Raw genomic sequence first — 27,724 nt, forward strand, 5'->3', positions numbered from 1 at the left:
TACCGACGAAGACAATCGCGACGTCGCCGCCTACCTTCATCGCGCCGAGGAAGCCCGAAGACTTGCGCGGCTTCGCATTCAAGACCAGCAGCACACCGACGCCCGACGTTAGAATCTGCGCCGTCGAGACACGCATTACAAGCCAGGTGATCGTGTTTGGATATGGACGCCAGTTCGCCGCCGTGGATTGAGTGAAAAGTTGCTGCGACGCTACTTTGGCCCGTATACGGTTCTCCGTCGCATCGGTGGCCTCGACTATGAAGTCATCTCCGACGGCACGACAGCATCTCAGCGACGCCGCACACGCCCTTAAGTCGTACATGTCGTACGCCTGAAGCTGTATTATGAACGCTAAATGACTCGAAGTTTCCATTCTCCGTGTTTATTTTCATTTTAAAGCATCGAGAAGATGCTTCTTTAGGAGGGGGGTAATGCCACGTATCATTGCAGTGTCCGTTCGTTCGCGCAAGGCCGCAGGAAAGGGCTGTTATCATTTTTGTTCGTGACGCGAGAAGCGACCGGACTAATTTCGATTGATCACAGCCATGCCGTGCTGTATCTACGTGTTTCCAGACTACTCTAGATGATCTCGACCTGTTATCTCGAAGTTTCCTTGCCGGCTTTAAATTGAAGGATGCCGCGAGCAGCGGGCATTCGTAGTTGCACGGATGACGAGCACGTTTGTTGCTTTCGCCGCCGCCGAGGGATTCAGTTCTTTTGCGGGTGCAAGTCATCCCAGATAAAGAGCTTCGTTTCCAAGTTCTGTTGCTCTCTTCCTGACTGCAGGATTGCCGTCACTACAACGTGACTATATGAAGGGAGATGGTATAGGGAGAGCGAATAATTGCGTAACCTCAAGGTGATTCACACGGAAGGAATAAGGTATGGCGAGACGAGTGGAATGAGGAACCGTACGCGGGGGGGGGGGGGGGGGGGGGGGGATGGGTAGTTTCTCCGGTACTGATGCAGGCTATGGCGTGAGCACAAGAATAGAATGAGCATACGAAGAATACACATAAGAAGAATGAGCATAAGCGCGCGCCCAAGGGGAGGGTCCGCGACAGTGGCGCTGCGCTCCTAGAACGCTGGACTGGAGAGGAGTACTAGACGACGAGCGAGTACGACTTGAAAGCTAAAAGTTCTGCACTATAACTTGTACTTATGTGCATGTCGCTAACAAACATTTTGAAGGCGTAAGCCATGTTGTCCTATTAAATGTGCGTGCACCAAAAGTGATAAGAAGACTCCTAGCGATCCATCAATATTAAGTAGAGAAAAACATATGGGCATAAGCTCCCTAGCTACCCCGTGCTACCCGTAAGGCGGAGCGCAGTCCGTGGTACGGCGGCGACTGCCTTCACAAATTTAGCGCGCAGATCAGAAAGGGTGCTGCGGCATCACGAAGGCGGCTACGTAGAGACATGCCGCGGGAGATTTGCCAGCTGCGTGGCAGCGACTTACATCACGTCGCTCGGCGACTGCGTTAAAAGGCCAGCGGGCGATCTTACGCCTTCTCATAAGTAAGGAGTTTTTAGTGTCTATGCCGACTTTTTTCCGTCATTAATACCTGAAGATAAAAAGGTCGGCCACCTTCGACGCATGGCACCGATCGGTTCTCGGCCATCGAAAGGTTGATTGCTTCTAGTTTAACACAAACTCCATAGTCTGGAGAATGCATGATGTCAGAAGGATTGCCCAAGTAACCTAGACCTTTTTCAATTTTGATAAGGTGTTTCTTGCGAATGTTCTAATTTCTCTCCGTTAAATCCCCACCACCTGTTGCGGTAAGTGCCGCAGCTGACATCGTGAAAACAACCGTTTTATTTGCAGTAAGTCGGGCAGTCTCCTAAGCGGTTGCTCATCTAAAATTGGCATGGCTGTACTGTAGAAGGCGGTTCTTACCGGGGAAAATATATCAAGGGTGGCGTCATTTCCATAATCGTCCTTGAATAGTTTCTCGTCGATATGTTTCTGCAGTAAACGAAATGCAATGAGCACTATAACTAGGGCCCTGATATGGTTAAACCCACCTTTAATGCCTTCTTGGTGCCGCTGTCGCCGACTGAGATGTGGGCCATGCGGAAAGCGAGGAGTGCCCGTGTCCAGAACGAAAGACAATTTTATTTTCCCAGCTAGCTTCTTTGAGCTGGCAGCCAAGACAAAAAATAAGAAGCTTTTAGCAGGCTTTCTGTCCTCCCGCCAGTACTGAGGAGGTTTCGGGGATCGAGCTCCAGTGTGCAGACTGCGGGAACATACAACAGCGATGCACAGCTGGTTATTGCGACAGCGGAAGGTGCGGTGAAAATAGGGTTGCTTTTTCCAGTTACCTAGCGTTACCTATTTTAGTTAGGAGTACGAATATTGTCAGTGTCGCTCTTCAACGCGAAAATCATTACAGATGTAACGACGAAGAAGTTCCTGTTTAGGCGAAGACGGCGACGAACTTGTGGCCGTTGTGTTGAGCGGCATTGCCATCGCTTTGGGTGTGTGCTCGTGGTGCTCGACCTCTGTGTCTACGAGGCCTGTGTCTCTGTGTCTACCGCCGGCGCCCAGTACCTCTAACCATCCCAGTACCCATCTTACACGGCGAATATCCACAGGTCCAAAAAAAAATATTTCACCTAAAACTTCGGCTTTCTGCTTCCTTACTACAGCATGATGAAATAGGCCGTGGAATCTAAAAAAAGGGCAGTAACAAAAATTTGTAGAGGCTATCAGAATTGTTCTGTTATACTGGGGGCTTTCAGAAATATCAAGCATGATTCCTTAAGACCTTTCACTATTTTACTAAGCTGGACAGCCAAAATATTGCTGAAGGTTTCCTACAAGATTTCAATTCGCAGTGCTTTCTTTGAGCCTAGGCTCAGTCGAAGTAACGACGAGCGGAGAGAGGAGGGCTGCCTAACGTCCACATCCGAAGCCTTTGATCCTATATCAAACACTAGGATATTCTTCTCCAGCAGGTCTTTGCTCTTTATTTTACGCGACATACACCAGTTGCTCTAGGCAGACGTCAAACCTGCCACCACGAAGCAAGGGCACCGGAAACACTGTAGGCAGTGTTCCTCCATAGGCTCTTCCTCAAGAGCAGAATTCCGCAGGCTGCATTTAAGTGCATTATGACCGCACAACAGCTTAAACTTTAGGTCTCCGCGTAGATAATGAATGCTACTCAATACTCACATAATTATGCGACATGGTTAACTCACATTCATGTCAGATGCTTGGCATTGATAGCATTAGTTGCCTATGCGAGATAAAATCCACCACAACACCTAAAGAATGGTTATGGAGGCTTGTCAAAAGGAATTGTAATCCTAGTGCGCACTTTGTTGTCTGTGAGGTTTGTATTTCTTCTGAAAGACACCCCTGGTGCATCGGAAGTTTTTCCGATAACTGCTGTGCTAACAGCGTTAGAGATGTCACAGAATACTGTTGGTTAGGAATTGCATTCGAATATCACGTCACAAGTGCAGCAGGCCACTCTAGGCCGTCTCCTCGTAAGTGTGTCGAAAGCCACAATCGGGACGTCGGGGTACTGAATTCTGTTATACGCGTTTCATAGCAAGTTAGATTTGTTGAAATAGATGCTAAAGCCGCTACGTAGTGTTCTCAGTAGCGCTGCATCTCCTGCATTTGTACTTTACTGACAGTATATCTGATGATGGCTAGTGAAATCTCAGTATTGATGTCGATCTTTACAATTCCTCTGAAGCCTGGCTTTAGGCTGTTGATTTTTCAATAAACATTCGTGGAAATTTACGCGTTCAAGACTGCTGAAAAATAACTACAATGCAAGAGTTATATTAACGCGTTAGACAAACGAGCTCACTAGCTGTGACACGTTCCTATATAATGGGAGTTTATGTAACTGGCCTCTTCCTTTGGTCGTTTTTTTTTTCTCGAGCTAATTTTCGCCATAAATCAGACTCAACTGGCTCAGCATCCCACCTTACTACTATAGTATAACTCTGGTATATGCGGGGTTTTTATGGCAAAGAATTTTCTACCTTATATCCCAGTAACCTTATTGTGCATGTGGAAAGACCGATGCAACTGAAACAGAGGTACAGGGGTGGACAAAAATTGCGGGACGCGAGTTCTTGGAAAAACGTTTATTGTAGCTCCACCTCGGTGCCCAGTCGCCTGATATTGTTACCAGAGAAAGGAGCACTTAGGCCTTTAATACCTTCATACAATATCAGGCGACTGGGCAGCGAGGTGGAGTTTTTCCAAGAACTCGCGTCCCGCAAACTCCCCCCCCCCCCGCCCCTGTACTACGAACTTCAAGGTAATAAGAAAAACCGAAGCAATCATAGTTAATGATGAGAAATATTTGCAGTAGTTCGATTTCATGTGGTCGCGTGTTGATAATATCAGCCTTAAGGAGGCCGTTGATTCAATGAATACTGGGAATATTTCGAAGAAAGCACGACATCAAGTGTAACCAGTAAGATATCCGATAGGATAAGGCCTCTATCATCAAGTGATTCTACTATTCGAACGAAGTGCGGTGTGCCATGTACCAATGAATGAGGGCGAATTTGAACGTTGGCAGGGCAGTAGCTCAATAATATTGACAATTGCTTTCTGTGCGCGTAAAATTGTTCAAACGATAGCCACTACTGGGATAAAAGCTTCGCAAAATTCTTCAGAAAAATATTATGTATGATATGAAGCAGGCAAAACCGACCAGCTTGTTTGATGGATTTAAGAAGTTCTAATCTGTTGGCTGATTAGTGTTCTGGCGAATATGTGTTCCATTTCACTCCAGAGTACTTGGAGGAAGGGTATGGTGAAGTTGATATCTGATTTCTTAATGTACGAAGGGTTGTCGAGTTGCCTGTGGGCCTCTTTTGTAATTTTTGGCTTTGAGGGTGACTATGCTGTGGCATTTTTCAGCTGGCTTAACAGATATGTTAGCTCTGTCTTCTTAATAATTACGGTGGTAGAGAATAGCGTCTTGTGTCAAAGTGACCTAGATATCTCATAGCACACGCTAGGCACGATAAGATACCCCCGCTGACAATGAGCTCGAGCTCTACAAACACACGTAAGACCTACAGATATTCACAAAGAAATCAATGCAATTGTAAGCACGGGAATCGACTTCGTGTTCGATCAAACGGTTGTCTTTAAATGCCTGTAGTCTAAAGTTATTTGCATGCTTCCAAGAGCCTGCAAGAACACCTTTAAATAATGAAAGCTGTCGTAAGATCGCTGAACTAAAGGTATTCAATCTCCAGTCAGGCTGCAACTCTTCCCAAGGTAGAAAATAGGGACATTCCCAATCCCCGAATTAGAAAGCTCACAGCAAGGAGCGGTAAAGTCTCCAACGGAAATTCTGAATCCTACAGGTATATTCTGTCGCAGTCCTTGCAACTGAAATAACAACACGAGAGGAATACGAACAGTGCAGCGGACTTCCTCATTTTTCAACCACCTATAAATTGTTACTTTTCCTCCTTTTTACTTTGTTTTATTTTGATTCATTCGTGTCCTTTTCTTAGAGACATTCTTTCTTTTCTTTATTATTAAAAATTTTTGTTTTAAATATATTGATATAGTTTTATCTTTCATTTTGTACCTCCTGCTGTCATTTCCCAGTGACCCTTGGCTCCCCATCCCCCATTTTTTCCTAATTTCACGTTTTTTTGTTCATTTCTTTCCTTGTTTCTTTGTTTATTCCCGCATTCTTAAGAAACAACTACATATTTCTGTGTCATTTCTTATTCTTTTGTTTTCGGCCATTCTCTATTATTTTTGCATTTGCTCGCATTTGGTACCGCCGTCCTGCTCGATTTGGTAATTGCAGTTTTTTGTGATAAACAAGTCTTCCTCTTACCGTGCCTGTCAGTCTCCTGTGCTTGGCGAAAAGGCTTTTTCACGATCTTGTTTGCTTTCTCACCATCCTTTCGACAAACACAGATTTCATTCTGCGGATCTTGGCTATGTAGTTATCGCACTTTTACCATGTCTAATGCTGTAGTCCTTTTTCGAATCTCTTCGGTCGCAGTACCCACGCCTGGGCAAGTCTTATCAATATAGCTTTCGCCATCTTAGCGCCCTTGAAACATCACACCCTTCTCTCTCTTACCGGTAATTCCTTCTCAAAACACAGGACCTCTGTGCCCCCGCCAATGACGAACGCATTGCCCAGACGAACTGAAGTCCCTACACTTTAGTTAGTGCCCACGACCTCTTCAGAAGCTTTTTTTCACTTCCTGTGGTATAATTCTCTAACGTAATCACGTGATGTAATGACATCATGCAATTTTTGAAAACTTCACGTGCGAAGGCTTGTAGTATTAAGAGTGCTTTGAGTCATGATACGTTAACTGCGTCTTAAGGTGACAAATTCTGCTCCTTGTGCAATCCCACGGTTAGTTGAATATCTGACTATCAGCCATGATACGTTAACCGCGTCTTAAACTGACCACTTCTGCTCCTTGTACAATCCCAGAGTTAGTTTAAAACACCTCACAGCGGGCAGCTTACGGTCGAGGTCATTATAGAACCTGGGCAGTCCGGCATAATCGCCTATTTTTGCAATGGGATTTCGAGGGGCTTGACTACGCAGCTGTTATATAGAACCTTACGATCACTGTAGGGCTCAGAAGAGTGTGTGAAGCCAGTTATGATGACCTTATGTAGAAATCTGAAGAAAAAATCGCTACACAAGAACTTGTGGCGGAGAAAAAAGCTCCGTTTTTTCATCACTGTGGCCTCGACCGTAAATGAGGACCACTTTCCGTCTGTAATGAAGCTTCTCCATGATTGATTCAGAGTTAAACCCAGCAGTACAGCTTTTTGAAGCCGTCAGCAGGTTTTCCAGTAACACCACTCTGACTACGTTTTTCCATAAAAAATAAAATCTATACAAGCGTCTTGGTGTCTAGAAGCAATACGTATTGCTTTAAAGGGCTTCTGCACATGTACAACTTGGCACACATTGTCGGATTTACCGACCAGGCTACAGAAATAAATATGATGACATCGACGACAGAGAGCTTGAGAGAAATGCGTCAATGGTTGTTTCAGCTTCCATCACTTGGATTTGAAAGACTGCTACGGCCACTAGTGACCATCTTAGGAGCCAGCTTGCTTTGGCGGTGGATTTTCTCGGCTGAAATTGAGACTGCTGGAGTGGTAATCTATAGTTACTTGATTTTACAGAACGCCGACGAGGTTAACTGAGATATTAGGTCGTCGACAGCGGTTAAACTGCGTCTTGCGTAAAAAGCTTGCCAACAGGCGGATCGTTCACAACCACGAACAGGGTGTCGATTTCCCTCGACCAAAATACCAACCATTGTGCGTTTCAACATTGTCGCAGAGGCTTAAAGCTTACCTTGACATCGTCTGTGGCGGCGTTCGCTATGCATTTGTCTATGTCGGCTTGGAAAGCTGCCACGTGGAGAAATTTTGGGTAAAGAATCATGTACAAAGCTTTCTACAATTTCTGTCCTGGTAGATTTGACTTTCTACTAAAACTCAGAGTAGGAAAAACATATGTACAGCCATATTAGTAAGACTTGCAACACACTATCTTAAGGTTTTCGATGTCACACAATGCGCGCGCTGCAGTGGAAAGAACTGCTCCACCGACGGTCCGTTCAAGTGAGGTGGGTAAATAAACACGTTACTTGTAAAAGACAACTAGCATATGCCGCTTCTTCCTGTAGGCATTGACGACTTCCGAAGTGAAAAAAATTAAGGCACAATACAGAAATAATGTTTCTAAATACAAACACTCGAAAGAGATTTCTACCCACTATTAAGGTGACACGAAATTCCTATCCGCTTATCTGGGGCGCCAGCTTGCCAGCACGCGTCGTTAGCCTTCACGATTATGCATTTCTGTCAATTTATATCAAAAATAGAAATATACTGTGACATCCAGACATACTTTTTCAGTATAAGGGATCATAATTTTACTTGTGCAGTTAAACCTTTCCTCCTTGGTGGCGTTAGTTGACACCACAAAAAGAAATTCGCGCTGTCACTGGCAACAATTTTTTTTACCAAGACAGTGCTTCCAGGATCACTATGGCTAGCAGCATCAGTATTAGCGCATTTCTACTCAGTTGTGGGATCTCCGAAAAAAAATTCAGAATAAAACGCATGGCTAAAGACGAAGATTTATAGCAAAATCTTTATATGTCAACAGCTATTCCTTCTTATTTTCTGAGATAATTAAAAAATTTGCGAAATGCCTTGCTAAGCTCACAACAGCTTATATATGGTGGAATGGTACAGGCCAAGCTCGGCCAACGTTTTAAATTGGATGATTTTGGCTCTAGCAGGGCTGATTGTTGTCAGGAGAACTCATTGAGTTATTAAAGGTTTTATCAGAGCAGGCAACAATATTGACACCGTCTATTCGTCGTCATCGTTCTCGTGGAAACACGACAGCGCAGACTGCGCGCGAGCTCGCCTTGAGAAAAGAAAGAAGCCGAAGTGTGGGGGCCAGCGAATGCTCCGCTTTTGGGCTGGTACCGACGTCCACTGCTGTCGCCTACTTTGACGTACCCAACCGTGCGAACCGTACTGAACCAAGCGTGAGACCTGGCGGAGGTGCTGGGTGACGCATTCCATGCCTCGGACTCCCCCAGCAAGCAGGGATTGAAGTCCTCGAGGGTCATCTGTCATCGAGGTGACGCCTGTACACCACGGAAGCCGCCGGCTCCAAGGCCTTCAACCTGAGTTTGGGCTCCTGGAGTCTCGTTCGACCCAATCGGTTCGTCCAGCGCCATCGTCGACGACCGTCCAGCCCGAAATAGGCATGCAGACGACGATTAGTGCACCTTCCGTTGTGCTGCAGCAGCCTCGGGAGCCACCGATCTTCCAAGGTTCTCCAGGCGAAGACCCGGGAGACTGGCTGGAGAAATTTGAACGTGTGGCCCGATACAACAGCTGGGCAGATGACTCCATGCTTCAACACGTATTCTTTTTGCTGGAAGGCGCAGCTCGTATGTGGTTTGAGAAGCGGGAGTCGTCCAGAACAACGTGGAATGTATTTAAAGAGCAGTTCCTGAAGTATTTCACCACGGTGCTTCGAAGAGAACTGCTCCTTCAGTCTCGAATTCAGCTCCCAAATGAGGGCGTGCTTGTGTACTTCGAAGAGATGGCGAAGTTATTTCGTCGATCTGACCCGGATATGACCGAGCAGAAGAAACTTCGGTACCTTATGCGAGGTGTAAAAGCGCAAATCTTTGCCGGTCTGGTTCGCAATCCACCGAGCACGGTAGCAGAATTTCTGTCGGAGGCCACCACCATAGAAAAGACGCTCGATATGCGGTTGCGGCAATACGAGCGTCAGCCTTTCGCCATGACTGCGGCAGCCACTGAAATCAATACTACTGACGTGCTCCGCGAAACCTTACGCGCTGTCGTTCGCGAGGAGCTCCAGAAGCTGTCCCCGGCTACGCCGCGTGCGCCAACGGCTTCTACCCTCTCCGAGGTTATTCGGGAAGAGGTGCAACAGGCGCTTATAACACCAGCTCCCTTTCAGCCGTCTACAGCCCCACCGCTAATCACATACGCCGCTATTGCTCGTCGCGCGGAAACTCCGGCCCCTTTTCGGCCGCCACAACCTGCTCGTCCTGCTCCAGCGTATTCCCCCCGTAAAAGTGGCATCTGGCGCACTCCCAACTACCGTCCACTCTGCTATCACTGCGGTGAGCCTGGACACCTTTACCGCAATTGCAGGTATCGTCAGATGGGCCTGCAATGGATCCCTGCTGGTGCACCCCGTCCGCAGCCTGGGCCGCGACCCAGGGAAATCAACGACTATCTGGCCGATTCTGCCAGCGGGAAACGCAGGTCGCCATCCGCACGTCGTTTCTCTTCTCCTCGTCGGTCTTACAGTGACTTTCGGCGGGGAAGGTCGCCAAGGCCCCGCCAGGAAAACTAAAAGCAGCAATGTTTGAGGGGGAGGTTGCTCATTGACTCAATATACAAGACCCTGCTACGCCGCAACTAGGTGGCCACCTGATGCCACGACCGACTGCCGTCCAACACCGTGATACGCCGACTCGACATAAATGCCACCTGACGAATCGAAGCCAACCCGCGCCGCACCGCAGCCGTGACCGAACACCGCGCCGTACCTCTCACACCACGTCTACGACAGCAAACCTGAGCATTTCTCTTGACGGAACAGACGTCACTGCGCTCGTCGACACAGGGGCAGATTACTCTATCCTCAGTGGAAATTTCGCCGCAACTCTGAAAAAGGTCACCACTCCGTGGATGGGCCCACAGATTCGTTCAGCGGGGGGTCACTTAGTTACACCGACCGGGACTTGCACATCAAGAGTAGCAGTTCCAGGCGCAACCTACCTGGTAACGTTCGTTATACTCGAACATTGTTCACGTGACGTCATTCTCAGGATGGATTTCTTGACCGAGAATGGAGCGGTCATCGACCTCCAGTCAAAGGCCGTGTGTTTCTCCACAGAGAACGCAATACACAGAGATTCAGACCATCCGACCGCACTTTGCATCCTGGATGACCACGTCACCATTCCACCTCGTTAAGTCTCATGGTTTCTGTCGGCGCCAAGACTGTGCGGAATTTCGAAGGCGTCGCGGAAGGCAACCAGATCTTGCTTTTTGCCAGGAGCCTTGCTGTCGCCAGAGGAGTCGTTAATCTCGTCAACGAAGCAACAGACGTGCTGATAACAAATTTCGGTGGTGCACGCCAACATCTGAACGTGGGAACCGTTGTGGCTCACGTTCATGCCATCGTCCATGTCAGCAGCACACCCAGTATTTCCACAATATCGTTGTTGGAACAGCAGAGCCCAGTCACGCAGCAGCAACAAGATCTTCTTCTGCGCTACGTCGACACCTTCTCAGTATTATCGCGTGTTGGACGAGCTCACCTAGCGAAGCATCGCATTATTACGGACGATAACGTGCACCCTCTCCGACAGTCCCCCTTCCGAGTGTCTCCCGCTGAACACGACGCTATTGGCCGCCAAGTCAAGGAAATGCTCCGCGACGACGTAATTCGTCCTTCCCGGAGTCCCTGGGCAGCGCCAGTAGTCCTTGTGATGAAGAAAGACGGAACATTGCGGTTCTGTGTAGACTACCGTCGCTTTAACAAAATCACCAAAAAGGATGTCTATCCTCTCCCCCGGATTGACGATGCTCTGGATCGCCTCTGTAGCGCGAAATGTTTTTCTTGGATGGACCTGAAGTCAGGTTACTGGCAAATTGAGGTCGATGAGCGGGACCGTGAAAAAGAGCTTTAATTACTCCAGATGGCCTGTATGAATTTACGGCCATGCCCTTTGGACTGTGCTCCGCACCGGCAACTTTCCAACGCCTCATGGGTACCGTCCTTGCCGATTTAAAATGGCAGACGTGTCTCGTCTATCTTGACGATGTGGTCGTCTTCGCCCCGACTTTCCAGGAGCATCTTGGTCCTACAAGCAATAAGAACTTCAGCTCTGTATATGCGAAGTGGCATTTCTCATTTCTCAATTCTCTAAATGAGAAAAGCCACTTTGAGTATACAGAGCTGAAGTTCTTAGCGCACGTTGTGAATCAAGCCGGTGTTAAGCCTGGTCCTGAAAAAACAACAGCTATTACCCATTTTCCGCCGCCGCAAGACCTGAAAGCTGTCCGCCGTTTTCTTGGATTGTGCGCGTATTGCCGTCGCTTCGTGAAAGATTTTGCTCGCATTGCCGAGCCGCTGACGCGCCTAACAAGGACGGACATACCTTTCCGATGGGAAACAGCGCAAGAAAATGCATTCCGCAGCCTTCAAAGCCTCCTGCAGGCGCCTCCCGTTCTGGCTCACTTTCAAATTCAAATTAAAATTTATTTAGCATCAACAATGATGTTACAAAACCCGTGATGCTACGGGGTGCTAGCAAAAAGCCTGTAACGGCTTAACAAAGGCCAGCACCCTGTTCACAGAGCAACACAGCAGTGGACAAAAAGAGATAGCGATATAAAGAAAAGCAATATATATATGGCGACGGCTTTACATAATCATAATAATCATAATCATAATCATAATCATAATCATAATCATAATCATAATCTTCCATGTCTGACGGCTTCGTGTGCTTTCGCCAATGGAGACAGGGTCGCAAGGTTTTCAAGGAAAGCGTCATTATTTAGATGAAAGGCATGATGACGTTTTAACAGAAGTGCATTGAACTGGTTCGGTAATGGTTGTAAATTAAGGTCATCAAAAAGAGGTTTTGTGTGTGCGTCATTGAGTTCGTTTGAAATAAATCTTACAGCTTTTTTCCTGAGTCGATAGATTTTGGAAAAGTTTGTGTACGTTGTGCCCCATATCAAGTAGCAATACGATAATGTGGATGCGAAAAGGAAGTTATACAAAAGTAATTTAATGTGCTTAGGCAGAAAGTAACGAAAACGTGCAAGAATACTAACTCTTCGGGATAGTTTGGAGTGAACGAGGTCAGTGTGTGCGTTCCACTGCATATTCTAATGAAAAAGAACACCTAAGTTTTTTATTACTGTTACCACCTCTATGACTGAAAGACCATGTTGCAGGACAATATTTAAATTAACTGGTTTATTTTTAGGGCGAAAAAGAACTGATTTTGTCTTCGAGATGTTTATAGTTGAGGAATTATTTAGACACCAAGTGTTCAATACATCAAGCACTGCATTCGCTTTCTTTACAAGCAGGGGTAAACTGTGATGGGAGAAAAATAAGCTTGTGTCATCGGCATAAATAATAAATGATGCGTTTAAATCTATTTTAACAAGGTCATTAATATATACGTTCCACATAGTGGCCCGAGAATACTTCCCTGCGGAACGTAATGTAGCAATGGTTTGAAGCTGGAGCAAGAGTTATTTATGTGCACCCTTTGTTGGCGGTATTGTAGGTAGGATTTAATAAGAGAAAGGAAGCAGCCTCTGATGCCATAATATTCCAATTTGTTAATAGTGTAACGTGATTTATTTTGTCAAATGCCTTTGAGTAGTCTATGAAAATTCCAAGTGAATACAATTGGTGTTCGAAGGCGTTAAGAATGATTTTTTTTGCACTAGCAAGCCGCTTTCTGTAGAGCATTTTTTGGTGAACACAAACTGATACGGTGTCATAATCTGATGCTTGGTTAAGAATGAGCTCATTCGTACGTGTATTAGCTTCTCTACGACCTTGGAAAATACAGGGAGTATTGAAATTGGCCTGTAGTTAGACTTGTTACATTTCTCACCACCTTTAAAAATGGCAGTACCTTTGGCCACTTGGAGCCGGCGAGGAAATTGGCCTCATGAAAATATTTGATTAATGATGTACTCTAAAACAGGGGCTATAATAGTAGCAACATGTTTAAGTGGCCGAATCTCCAAACCATCTACATCAGTACTGGTAGCATTGTTTAGAGATAAGATTGTAGACACAACCTCATCTGCAGTTACTGGGAATAAAAATGCAGTCTCTTCTGTTGGTTGGTGCATAAAGTTCATGCAGCTTGGGTCATGATTTATTTATTTAAATATTTATTTATACACAGTACCTACAGCGCCCTCACTGGGGCATTATTATCTGTTATTATTATTATTATTATTATTATCTGTGGGCTATTTCCCACAGATGTGAAGAAATCAATAAAAGCTTTAGCTAATTCTTCTCCTGCAAGAGTTGTGCCATTCATACTTATCTCCATCGGGCTATCAATTGCACCAGTGTGCCGATTTAGGATTTTATTTAATCCTTTCGAAATGATTTGCGGAGTTTGCTTCCTGTCCTGCATGAAAAGGTTTTCAAAGTACTCTTTTTTAATTCTCCGTAATATGCTGTTCGTCCTGTTTCTGCGTTTCTTGAAGTCATCTAAATCGTTTTCGTTTCTGGATTTCACAAACTTTTGATAAAGAACATTTTTCAGCTTTATGGCTTTGACACATTCAGGTGTAATCCAAGGTTTGCGTGCCTTGCGTGGCCGCTTGCGAGCTTTGAAGGGAAAGCAATCATTATATACCTTTATAAATTTGTCTATGAAGATGTTATAAGGCTCCTCCGCATCAGCGCTTGAAAGAACACTCTCCCATGATATCTGTAAAACTAAATTATGAAAAGACCCCAGGGTATCTTCATTTATCGCCCGGAATGTACTTACAGTCGGTCTCGCGTCTTTTAATTGGAACTTTTTATGACTAAGCACTGAATATATAGGTAAATGGTCACTAATGTGTGTTTGAACAACACCTGAACTGATGGGCACATTTGTAGCATTGGTGATAAAAATCTCAATGAGTGTAGATGTATCCCGCTCTATGCGAGTTGGTTGTTCTATGAGATTAATAAAAGCATTTGTTTCTAAAGTGCAGCCCAATTCTTCACTTTGTGGGGAAGTCGACGTAAACGCCGACACGGAGCTCACAAACGACACGGAGCTCACAAACTCCATACTGATGCCAGCAACATCGGCTTAGGTGCTGTCGTGGTCCAGATACAAGCAGGTCAAGAACGAGTCATCCCTTACGCAAGTCGGTGTTTGTCACCAGCCGAATCAAACTATTCTGCTACCGAGAAAGAACGCCTTGCCATTGTATGAGCCGCTCCGAAATTCCGACCGTACCTTTACGGCAAATATTTTAAGGTGGTGACCGATCATCATGCCTTATGCTGGCTCGCAAGCCTCAAAGACCCGTCCGCTCGGCTCGTCCGATGGAGTCTGCGGCTCCAGGAATACGACACCACTATCGTGTACAAATCCGGCCGCAAGCACTCTGACGCCGATTGTCTGTCCCGTGCCCCAGTAGATCTTTCTACCGACGCCTGTATTGATGAGGACATCTTACTGAGTGCTCTCAGCGCCTCCTGCCTCGCTGACCAACCTCGAACTTCGAGATGTAATGGAATTTCTCAACGGCAGCAACACGACCGCCCCGCGCGCTTTCAGGCGCGTGTTGCCATCTTTATGCATCCGCAATGGTCTTCTGGTCAAGAAAATTTCGCTCCAAACAATACGCAATACCAAATCGTCGTACCGGCTAGCCTCGCAATGAAATCCTCCAAGCCTCCTATGACGAATCCACTTCTGGACATTTGGGCATAGCCCGTACGCTAGCCCAAATTCAAGAGAATTACTACTGGCCTCGTCTCCGTGCTGATGTCGCTCACTACGTCAGAACGTGCCGAGCCTGTCAGCGTCGCAAGGTGCCGTCTACCAAACAAGCTAGGTTCTTGATGCTCATTAGACCGCCCACAAGGCCCTTCCAACAAATAGGAATGGACATGCTGGCAACAAATGGATCACGTGGGACATCCGTTCCCACGTTCGAACTCTGGTAACAAATGGATAATTGTCGCGACAGACTAGCTTACCCGCTATGCACAAGCGGTTGGTTGGTTGGTTTATGGGGTTTAACGTCCCAAAGCGACTAAAGCTATGAGAGACGCCGTAGTGGAGGGCTCCGGAGAAACGTCAGCTCTACCCAGCGGCACCGCTTTAGAAGTCGCGAAGTTCTTCGTGCATCAGATCGCACTCCGCCATGGGGCACCTGAACTGCTGATAACTGACAGAGGCCCTGCGTTCATGGCTGAGCTGCTGCAGGAGATCTTGGTTTACAGTCATACCGACCACCGCCGAACAACGTCGTACCACCCACAGGGGATCGGGTTGACTGAAAGACTGAACCGAACCCTTTCTGACTTTATTTCCATGTACGTCGATATTGAACACAAAACCTGGGACGAAGTGCTCCCTTCTGTCACCTTCGCCTACAATACGGCCGTGCAAGAAACAACGCAGATGTCCCCATTCCACCTCGTTTACGGCCGTGCAGTGACGACGATGCTCGACGCAATGTTACCACATTTTGACGACTCTAGCCTTCACACTGATACCTCACGTTCCTGGAACGCGCCGAAGCGGCTCACCAATTGGCCAAAGTTTGAATTCAGGAGCAACAACTTCGAGATGCAGATCACAATAGGCGCCGTCATGACGTCCATTATGCGCCTGGCGACCGTGTGTGGGTGTGGTTCCCCATTCGGCGACGAGGACTGAGCGAAAAACTCCTCCATCGCTACTTCGGACCATACCGCGTGGTCAGGTCATTGAGCGACCACAACTACGAGGTCATTCCCGATGGATTTCAGAAGTCCCGACGGTCGCCGTGCCCTGAAGTGGTTCACATGGTCCGCCTGAAGCCTTATCACGAGCGGTAGCCTCGCCCACTAATACCGTTCAGTCCTTCCGACCACTCCACTCACTCCCAGCATCGGGACGATGTTTATTTTTGCCGGGGAGTAAAGACACCGTCTATTTGTCGTCATCGTTCTCGTGGAAACACGACAGCGCGGAATGTGCGCGAGCTCGCCTTGAGAAAAGAAAGAAGCCGAAGTGTGGGGGCAAGCGAATGCTCCGCTTTTGGGCTGGTACCGACGTCCGCTGCAGTCGCCTACTTTGACGTACCAAACCGTGCCAACCGTACTGAACCACGCGCGACAATATAGGACAGCACAGAGAACAGAAAACAGTACAGAGCAGCAGTAATCTATACTGATGTTTGTTCGACTCCCTACAGTGATATTACCATCGTGAATTTCCACATTGACCCCCAGGCTTAAAGCTTACCTCGATGTCGTTTGTGGCGGAATCACGCCATTCAGCCACAAAAGGATGTTGCACAAACCAAACATTAACTAATAAACTGAACATTAATGGAGCAGTCTCCTTGCACTTTTATTTTTTACCCCTCTCTCTCCCTCTCTCTTTCTGTCACATGAGGATTGCTAGAAAGCTGCCGGAAGCGACTTGGGCATTCACAGTGCAAGGAGTACGCCTTGTTGGCGGACGCCGCGTGCTCGTGCGAGGAAGAGTCGGAGGCCGTGGTGGGCCAAACCCTTCAATCCTTTGTTACTTTCCCTCTGGCCTCGATTTCCTCCTCAGAACTAGCTGAGAAGGTAGCGATCGCCCTTGCGATTGCCCACCCGCAAGCCCGTTATATTCTCACAGATCAGAAAACTGCAATGCTAAATTGCGCGCTGGGGTGACCTCATGTCCCTACTATTTGCATACTGATCTCGCCCGGTGCAAACCCGCCTAGCCACGTGGAGATACTCTGGGTGCCTGAGCACTCGAGAAACACCGGCAGCAAGGCCGCCGATAGCTCAGCTCGAGGCTTGATACTGCGGTCACAGGAGGCCCCCGTGTCGGATTTGTCCAGGCAGTGCATGCACACATTAAGTGAGCCGCCTCAGGCTTACCTAGCAGATGGTGTGGCTTATGGGATTTAACGTCCCAAATCCACACAGGATATGAGAGACACCGTAGTGAAAGTCTGTAGAAATTTCGACCACCTGGGGTTGTTTGACGTGCGCTGACATCGCGCAGTACACACGCCTCTAAAATTTTGCCTCGAGAGAGCCAGCTGTGCCAACCACATCACTCATTCGATAATTACCAAGAAACCACCAAACCAAACGCTCAGCAGCCCCTCTTCAACCCTCTGCAACTACCCCACCGCCACAGTTCCCCGGCGGATCCTCTTCCGCGGAGCTTGGAGCGCCTCCCCGGCTGGAAGGACTGGGAGAGCCTGTTGCGCTCTGAGGACCCGGTCCGGCAGAAGACCGCCACGGACCGGGCTGCGGACGCCATTAACCCTACGAACACGAACATTTGAATGTAGCTGGAACGTGCAAGCGCCCAAGCACCTGTTTGCTCCCAACCCCTCTGTTAAAATAAAAGTATTTATCACCACACCGATGGTGTGGCGGCATGTGGATGTTTTTTTCTTCTGCTTTTCTAATCAATCAGCTTTAAGCGATAACGTATTCAGTAATATTATAAATTGATCAACAACACAAAATAAATAAATTAAAACTCCCCTGTGCCCCTTGCTTTCTGTCGCTGTTGGTTTCTCTCATATTTATAACGAGCCCCTCATTCCCCTTTCCTTGTCTGCTTAATTGCTTTACGAGGGCCTCGGTTCTGGCTGCCTTGATGCCTTAGGAAGCATAAGAGGGTTCTCACACAGCTTCCACCCTCGCCGTTCGATGACGTTCTACGTCACATCAGCTGTAACTCAGGACGTGCTACGTCCGCCGCTTAAGAACGTGGGTGGCGCTGGTGAACACTCCCAAGCAAACATAAGCATAAACATAAACATAAATACCCCCGAAAACAGAAGATTTGACAGCCGTCGCCGTAGCTCAGAGGTAGAGCACCGGACGCGTAATTCGGAGGTCGTGGGTTCGGATCCCACCGGCGGCATGTGGTTGTTTTTTCTTCTGTTTTTCTAATCAATTAGCTTTAATCGAAAACATATTCAGTAGTATTCTAAATTGATCAACACCACAAAATAAATAAATAAATAAAAAAAAAATCCCCTGTGCCCCTTGGTTTCCGTGGCTGTTGGCTTCTTTCATATTTATAACGAGCCCCTCATTCCCCTTCCCTTGTTTGCTTGATTGCTTAGCGAGGGCCTCGGTTCTGGCAGCCTTGATGCCATAGGAAGCATAAGAGGGTTCTCACGCAGCTTCCACCCTCTCCGTTCGATGACGTTCTACGTCACACCTGCGGTAACTCAGGACGTTCTACGTCCGCCGCTTATGAACGTGGGTGGCGCTGATGAACACTCTCAAGGTTAGGTTACTTGTAAACATAAATACCCCCGAAAACAGAAGATTTGACAGCCGTCGCCGTAGCTCAGAGGTAGAGCACCGGACGCGTAATTCGGAGGTCGTGGGTTCGGATCCCACCGGCGGCATGTGGTTGTTTTTTCTTCTGTTTTTCTAATCAATTAGCTTTAATCGAAAACATATTCAGTAGTATTCTAAATTGATCAACACCACAAAATAAATAAATAAATAAAAAAAATCCCCTGTGCCCCTTGGTTTCCGTGGCTGTTGGCTTCTTTCATATTTATAACGAGCCCCTCATTCCCCTTCCCTTGTTTGCTTGATTGCTTAGCGAGGGCCTCGGTTCTGGCAGCCTTGATGCCATAGGAAGCATAAGAGGGTTCTCACGCAGCTTCCACCCTCTCCGTTCGATGACGTTCTACGTCACACCTGCGGTAACTCAGGACGTTCTACGTCCGCCGCTTATGAACGTGGGTGGCGCTGATGAACACTCTCAAGGTTAGGTTACTTGTAAACATAAATACCCCCGAAAACAGAAGATTTGACAGCCGTCGCCGTAGCTCAGAGGTAGAGCACCGGACGCGTAATTCGGAGGTCGTGGGTTCGGATCCCACCGGCGGCATGTGGTTGTTTTTTCTTCTGTTTTTCTAATCAATTAGCTTTAATCGAAAACATATTCAGTAGTATTCTAAATTGATCAACACCACAAAATAAATAAATAAATAAAAAAAATCCCCTGTGCCCCTTGGTTTCCGTGGCTGTTGGCTTCTTTCATATTTATAACGAGCCCCTCATTCCCCTTCCCTTGTTTGCTTGATTGCTTAGCGAGGGCCTCGGTTCTGGCAGCCTTGATGCCATAGGAAGCATAAGAGGGTTCTCACGCAGCTTCCACCCTCTCCGTTCGATGACGTTCTACGTCACACCTGCGGTAACTCAGGACGTTCTACGTCCGCCGCTTATGAACGTGGGTGGCGCTGATGAACACTCGCAAGGTTAGGTTACTTGTAAACATAAATACCCCCGAAAACAGAAGATTTGACAGCCGTCGCCGTAGCTCAGAGGTAGAGCACCGGACGCGTAATTCGGAGGTCGTGGGTTCGGATCCCACCGGCGGCATGTGGTTGTTTTTTCTTCTGTTTTTCTAATCAATTAGCTTTAATCGAAAACATATTCAGTAGTATTCTAAATTGATCAACACCACAAAATAAATAAATAAATAAAAAAAAATCCCCTGTGCCCCTTGGTTTCCGTGGCTGTTGGCTTCTTTCATATTTATAACGAGCCCCTCATTCCCCTTCCCTTGTTTGCCCGAAAGCAGAAGGTTTGAGAGCCGTCGCCGTAGCTCAGTGGTAGAGCACCGGACGCGTAATACGGAGGTCGTGGGTTCGGATCCCACCGGCGGCATTTGGTTGTTTTTTCTTCTGCTTTTCTAATCAATTAGCTTTAAGTGATAACATATTCAGTAATATTATAAATTGATCAACACCACAAAAAATTCAGGGGGCACTTTGACTGTCTAAAGTGCGTAGAGGCGAAAGCGTTTTCCGCACCACTTTGACTGCTTCTGTGGCACTGGTGGCGTCACATGTAATTGAGTACTAATTGCTAAGTGACGACAAATCACTAACCAATGGTTCATTAGTGATTTGTGCCTGAATACTAATTAACTGCTAATTAATGACGCTTAAGCTTCGCCTTTAGGAGTGGAACGCGACAGCGTGTTGTAGCGCTGCCAGGGAGTCCACGGAACGCCACCACCCGTTCGGCGCGATGCCTTGCCCTTTGAACGCTTTTGAGGAAAGGAAAGGAAAGGGCGCAGTAATTCTCTGTCATCTCGGTGGACACCTGAACCGCACCGTAGTGGAAGGGAGGAAGTGGCAGTGGAGAAGAAAGACAAAGATGGCCCGTAATGAAGAAAATGAAAATTCTATTTGAGGAAAGGAAATTACGTAAATCCTCAAATTATGAGGAAATTTGAGGAAATGACTGTCGCACATATCTCGGTGGACACTCGTCAAAATTCAGGGGGGCACTTTTTTGACATAAAGTGCGGTCACTGATGTTTGGTTAAGATGTTAAGCTTCGCCTCTAAGAGTGGAACGCGACAGCGTCTTTCAACGCTTCCAGGAGTCCATAGAACGCCATCGCCCATTCGGTTCTATGCCTTGCTCGTCGATAAATTGGTTTTTGAGGAAAGGAAATGTATCTGTCTCTCATATCTCGGTGGACACCTAAACCTCGCCGGAAGGGAAGGGAGGAGGATGGGAGTGAGAGAAGACACCGTATTCACTAGACGCACCTTTGTTCTTCCCAAAGCGTCGAGCTGGCATGGCGGAGTGGATAGCATGCTCGTCTCACACTCCGAAGACCGGGGTTCGATTCCCGACCTCGACCAATTTCTAATTCGGTTTTATTTATTTATATGGCCTGACTATAAAAGTTAATTAGGCTAATTGAGTCATTAAGCAAATAACTAAGCTCAGTCCCACTTACTTGGAGCATCACTATACGATCCCTTCAATTGGTTGCCTGGTTACTAGCCAAACTACAATTATCCCCGTTTGAAATTCGCGCACTGTGACGTCACGACCGTTTGGACCAACTGAAAAGCGTGACATTTCTGTCGACAACTGCTGCTTACAACAATGAGACATTAAGGGCTTGCGCCTTAATTAAAAAATTTAAAAATCCCCTGTGCCCCTTGGTTTCTGTCGCTGTTGGCTTCTCTCATATTTATAACGAGCCCCTCATTCCCCTTTCCTTGTCTGCTTAAAAAAAAACAGTTGGTTTTTGAGGAAAGGGAATGGCGTAGTAACTGTCCCACTTATCTCGGTGGACACCCGAACCGCGCCGCAAGGATAACGAAAAAGGTGAGAACGAAAGACGAAAAGAGCTAGAGCTGCTGTAGTGGAGACCTCGAGAATATTTCAGGCCATCTGGGGATCCTAATCTGCACTGACATCGCAAAGTACATGGGTGCCTTTTGCGTTTTGCCTGAATCGAAACGTGGCCGACGAGGCCGGGCTCGAACCTGGGTAATCCGGCTCAGTAGAGAAGCTCTTTAAGGACTGAGCCACCGCGTCGGGTCAAACTCAAAACCCTGCTTGCGGAGCAACTGCGGCGCGGCCTTGAGACTGGAAACACTGCTGCTTGTTGGTGGCGTTTTCATGGAACGCGTGCGCGATGCGCTCGCTAACTCTTTATGCTTTGAAAGGAATGCAAGCACCAGGGTAAAGCCGCTTGTGAGGATTAAATAACTACTGATCTATTGAACGGTGGTGAAGAGATGTTCTAAAAAACAGGACGCCCTGTATACTGTTACTGCATAAGAGGAGGAAGAGATCGAGCCGCAAATAAGGAACAAAGACGAAGCGTGCCGCGTCGCTTGAATGCGCGAACGTGAAATAGGAGGACAGTCAGTCGGTGTGTTAGGAGAATCGAAAGTTCATGTTTTCCTGCGCCATCCTACACAGTAACAATACGCAATGCTTCATCGCCTGACGCGAACAGGAATTCGGGAGAACGCTAATATTGCCTTGGTCCACAGGAAGCAAGATGTCAATGACAGCAAAAATAGACCGATCAAATTACCGTTGATTCCTTCGTGTTTACTGTATCTGTCTCAGGTTCGGGCAAGTGGTGCGAAACTCAACGTAAGAGAAAACACTATATTTTCGATCTTTGCACTCCCAGCCTTTTCGATGTGCAATCGTATTCATTTGAAATTTAGCTGCTATGATGTGGCTATGTTTTACGCAATTCCGTCAATCGCTTATCTCTCCGGTTCTTTTTAAGCAGAGATAAAAGTTGCGAAAAGAGGCTTCGAGAACGAAAAAGCGGTCAGAAAGGTGCAAAACTCTACACGCCACGTTACCTGCAACCATCAAGCTCAGCCGACCATGCGCGCTACATTAACGTAAGTAAGGCAGCGCGGGCAGTCGGCTCAATATTGAGAACGTATTGGCAAATGCCAGTCCTACATAGAAGTAGAGTGAAACCATACGTTTTCAGCACTGGGCCGATTGATCACCTGCGCTGCTTGGGATGCAGCTATTATTTTAGGTTATCGCTATTCTCATCCACAGAATTACGAATTCTTGCGCCTTCAGGTCTTACGAGGCATTTATTTTGGCAGCTGGGAACACGTCCCGCAAAGCGCTACTTTTTTCAGGTGCTCTGGAGCAACATGGGAAGTGGTAACAGTTTCATTACTTCCCATCAAGCCCTCTCCGCTTTTGCTCTCTAGAAAAGTCTTAATATTTAAGAGAAATGCACTGAATGAAGAGCCTAGGGTAGGGAACAGGTGAAAAAATTTCTGGAAACCGCAAGATGAGCTGCTGTCATCAATAGTGTCTTTCCATGGCGCCGCCCATAGCGAAACACTAGAAAAAAAAGGGAGAATAGAGACAGCACGAACACTACAAAAGGTTATGATAATATCAGCCTTGCACTATGTGCGGTAGGCTATAACAGTTTTTTTAATAAAGCCTTCAAGCTATATTTGAAGGTCCCACACTCAAAACCTCGTGTTCAGGAGGTACAAACTCAACCAAATCGCATGACTGCTCAGTACAACTGAGCAAAAAGACAACAGCGAATTCGTCCCTAACACAGACAAAAAAAAAGCGTCGAAGGATGAAAATTAAGCAAAAGTCGTCTAACCAAGCTATATGCAGACCACGGTTTTTAAACCGACAATAGTGGGTCAACGAAACAGAGTCGAGTTCTTCTTTGCACTGTGTCTGGCATGCTAATGGGCACTAAAATATTTTCGAGACGTTAATGAAGAAAAGTTCATGCGCATTCTTTGCAGGAATCATTTATAGTTTCATTCCCGGACAGCGTCGTAGTTTGCCCCGACCCCGTTTGTTATAGCCCCGTAGGTGGGGCGATATGAGAAAATTTCAAACATTAAAGAGCACTTAATTTCCCTGAACTACTGGCCTTTCCACATATTGTAGGCGTCAGGTGATGACCGCAGGAAATGCTTTTGGAATAACTGAATTTTTTTTTCATATCTGTGAGTAATAAGGAAATTGCCTGTCGTTAATTAATCCTAAGGAGCTAATATTGCATGACAGCATTTTTTCTTCAGCTGCACACCACCTGCAATTACCTGAAAGCGCGACTGAAGTGTCCACTGGCACAGGCAGCCATTAATGCGCTTTTTTTTTCCCAAACTCAAAAGAGTCAACAACGTCATCAAAGCCAATGCCAAGAGCACGATGAAAGGCGGCAGCCTATTGTTCCGGTGGTGCATTTCTGCAAATATTTTTTCAACGCAAAGACTAGCAGCGCACATTTCTCGGACTGCCGCCACGGTGCCCGAAGCGCGTTTGTGGTGTCAACTGATCCGGCAAGCCAGGTATGCGCATTTACTTTTTTTTTAGACTTTTGCGCACAGATGAATGTTGTCTATACCAACTAGGAATGGACACTGACAAAACCCGGCAGAGAACTGCTCGAGAAGATTCATGTTAATCTGCCCTATACAACAGACCAAAGGGAAGAGGTCCCACGCGATGTGAGAAGACGTATCAACGTGCACCTCATTCCGCGGAATATGCATCCCGCATATAAGATCGAGAGGTGGAAAGCAAGAGGGGAAGCCCTGCAGGAGAGATGGGACCAGCAAACAGGCACTCTTCACGTGGACGCAGCAGGGCTAAAGCATGGAGTCATGACTGCTGTGTTCTCAACGCCTTCAGGATCGATGATGAATGGCGCCTCGATGAAAACATCTAACCCCACTCATGCAGATGAGGCAGCTATTGCATTGGCTGTAGCATCTAACTCCAACGCCGTTGTGCTCACTGATTCCCAGAACGCCTGTCGCAACTTCAATAACGCATTAATTCACAGGTCAAGGTTATCATTGCTGACTAAGCATACACCCAACCAAGCCTCAATCATCTGGTTTCCCGGTCACCTGGAACTACTAGGAGGAAACGAAGCCGCTCACAGGCATGCTCGAGATCTTCTATACCGGGCATCTCCCCGTGATGACCATGAAGGCTGCCGCGACCCTATAGGTTTAGCAGTGTATGCTGACAATCTCGCGCCATACATAACAGCCAGGAAGCAGTACCCAACACCAACCAACACACACTACAAACCAACGCACACTCAACGCCAGCTAAGTTACACCAGTGGTACCCTACACTGTACTCTCCGCAGTGCCCACACTGTGGAGAGGTAGCTAACCTCTACCACATAGTGTGGGCATGCCAATATAATCCCTTAGTTGACCCCATTTCCAAGCCCTCAGAGGAGCAGTGGGAGGCTATCCTTCTCAGCGATGATAGTGACCTTCAGCACTGGCTGGTGGGGAGGGCCAGCGCAGCAGCAACAGCCAGTGGACTACCCGACTAGACGGCCCACCCACGCGCTCTAAGAATATTGAGCAAATAAATATGTTTTCAATCAATCAATCATTAAATAAATAAATCAACGTACCTCTGTGAAGAGACGCGTAAACTCACCTACCAAAACATATCAGGGAGAACCTACTCATAAAACCGCTCCCCAAGAAATAGGGACCACTCATGACCACAGTCATCACAGACTGTTACACTGCAGGGTTTATATCGGCAATAGAAAGGAAGCGATACAATGGTGCTCAGTGAGCACACAAGAAAGAAACGAACGCTGAGCACACAAGAAAGAAACGAAGAGTCGAAAAGAAAAAAAGAAAATCTGTGGCTTAGCTTGGTTAAGCCCGGTAATTGCGAAAGCAATATCCGTACGTACGGCATGGTACAGCTCGTAGTGTAGCTGGTGGTGGTGCTTGTGGTTAGACTTTTGGTGATGCATCGGTTATACAATCCAATCCAATTCAATCCAATCCAATTCAATCCAATCCAATCCAATCCAATCCAATCCAGACCAGTCCAGTCCAGTCCAATACAATACAATCCAATCTAATCTAATGCAATCTAATCCAATGTAATGCAATCAAGTTAAAATGAAGGTCAATGGTGGCCACCGCCGCGGCGCGATGGTGGCCACCGGCCGCGGCACGATGGCGGTCACCAGCCGCGGCACGCAACGGCGTGAAAGTGTAAGTAGTATTGCTTTCGCAATAAAAGTTGCAGTAATAAAAATCTCAAAGTGAATCCCTCCACCACATGCATAAAGAGGCGCGCTCAGAAAGCCACAATGCAGAAATGTGTCGGCGTACTGTGCTCTGTCATCGGAACACATGGAGAAATGGACACGCATATGGGTGACCACTCTTGTAGACATTTTAAGGTGAAAGCCTGTAATGCCTCATACTGTCGTTAGCAGCCGTGTCAGCAGCCGTGTTGGCAGGCGTGTCGGCAGCCATATCGACAGATGTGTCCGCTTTTTGACGAGTGTCCACCGAGATATGTGAGACAGTTACTGCGTAACTTCCTTCGTTCAAATATAATTTTCAGTTTCTTGAGCCCCCCCCCCCCCTTTCTCTTTATTCTTTCACTCCCACTGCCTCCCTTCCGGTACGTTGTGGTTCAGGTGTCGACCGAGATGACAGAGAATTACTGCGTCATTTCCTTTCCTCAAAAAGCGTTGCGTTCAAAGGGCAAGGCATCACACCGAACGGGTGGTGGCGTTCCGTGGACTCCCTGACAGCGCGACAATCACGCCGTCGCGTTCCACTCCTAAAGGCGAAGCTTAAGCTTTATTAGTTAGCAGTTCATTAGTATTTAGTCATTAATCAATAATTAGCCACCATAATAAGTCATCAATTATGTGTGACGTCATCCAATCGCGACTTCACCAGCGTCACACAGGCAAAGTGGTGTGGAAAACGCTTTCGCCTCTATGCTCTCTAGACAGTCAACATGCCGCCTGAATTTTTTTCACTTCCGTGCTAGTGAGAACCACGTCTTTATTGAAACATAGCCTATTATATTTTTAGTTTATTGTGAACGCGATGCTATTCGGCGCATTTCTGATGAACAGCGGGAGGGAACACCAATGAGTGAATAACTTAAACAAAAGATCAGCAAGACAAAAAAAATTGGCAGTGGTTTAGCTATGGTAGAGCCTGGCGGGTTGCGAAAGGAACGAGGAGAGAGAGAGGCGATGGAGAGCGCGCGGAAGCGGCGGCGGCCCCAGCACGCTAGCTATGCGCCGCTACTGCGCATGCGCAACTGGCGAGCGCGGAGGCCGCACCTCTTAGTCACCCGCGGAGCGACGGCGGCGGAGTGCCTGCTATGAGCCGTGTGACGTCACTGCTCCTCTCGCATGCGCAGTAGGGCCTTGCCTCAGCTCCCCGACATGGCTCGGCGACTCTCGCAGTGTTGCTTTCGCAACAGAAGAACCACGCAACAGTGGTGCCAGTAATACCTAAATGTTACAAATAAGTGACGCGACTGGTGGCCTTGACGGGTACAGCGCTTGTGCCATGCAGTAGTCGACAATGCGCTGCATTTCATACTTCGTGTAAAAGGGAAGGACGACAAGTTCTAGCCGACCGGAACGAGAGCTCCACGCACTTGTCGTTGTCTATGAAGGTAGTCCACTTGTTCTCCAGAGTTTACCGATTAGTTTTCGTCCACACACCATACTCACCATGAGAAAAAAAAAGGAACAAAAAAACTAACGTCGAATGTGAGACTGATTTTCGAGCCTTAGGGCATGAGGAGATACGGTTAGGCACGGAGCGGAGAGAAGTTGAGAGCTGCTCTAAGGAGTTTTCTTAGCTTATCTGGAAATTCACATCGCTGCCGATGGAGGCAGTAGGCGTGCTTTGCCCCCTGTGATAATCGCTGTCCACCTCCAGTTTTGAGTGCAACGTGCCAAAAAAATCTGTACACGGCAAGAGTTTCTACACCGTACAGGCTCTTATGTGAGTGAGGAAAAAAAACCAAGAAGAGAAGACGAAAACTTGTAAAGAGAATTAAGTGAAGAATGCGATGTGCAAAAGAAAAATCCACTCAGAATGATTAATACAATGAAATCAGTGGGAAAGAACAGATTTTTGCGACGAAGAAGACGATGATGTGCGGACATTGTCGCGGGACGGAGCAAACAGAAGTTAAGAGGGCGCTTTGCAATACACAACGCGAGTATGTGGTACAGCTTAAAACAAGACGTGTTCGGCTGCGGCGAGAGAATAGTGGTCTGTTCGCGCCTCCACGGGTGTGA

At 47.2% G+C, this 27,724-nt stretch overlaps 1 protein-coding gene across 1 annotated transcript in view; it reads right to left on the minus strand.

The window, feature by feature from the left end:
* LOC149338093 (uncharacterized) overlaps nucleotides 1-27,724 on the minus strand; it is a 163,723-nt gene that overhangs the window by 131,031 nt on the left and 4,968 nt on the right. The window contains exons 3-6 of the mRNA XM_089550269.1: nucleotides 23,699-23,708; nucleotides 7,353-7,407; nucleotides 2,031-2,097; nucleotides 1,903-1,971 (exon numbers count right to left, since the gene is read on the minus strand). Of these exons, the coding sequence (XP_089406395.1) occupies nucleotides 1,903-1,971; nucleotides 2,031-2,097; nucleotides 7,353-7,407; nucleotides 23,699-23,708 (201 nt within the window). The remainder of the gene's footprint in view (nucleotides 1-1,902; nucleotides 1,972-2,030; nucleotides 2,098-7,352; nucleotides 7,408-23,698; nucleotides 23,709-27,724) is intronic.

This window comes from Amblyomma mixtum, chromosome 6 (genome assembly GCF_055824585.1).
Source record: "Amblyomma mixtum isolate Tamu chromosome 6, ASM5582458v1, whole genome shotgun sequence".
NCBI lineage: Eukaryota > Metazoa > Arthropoda > Arachnida > Ixodida > Ixodidae > Amblyomma > Amblyomma mixtum.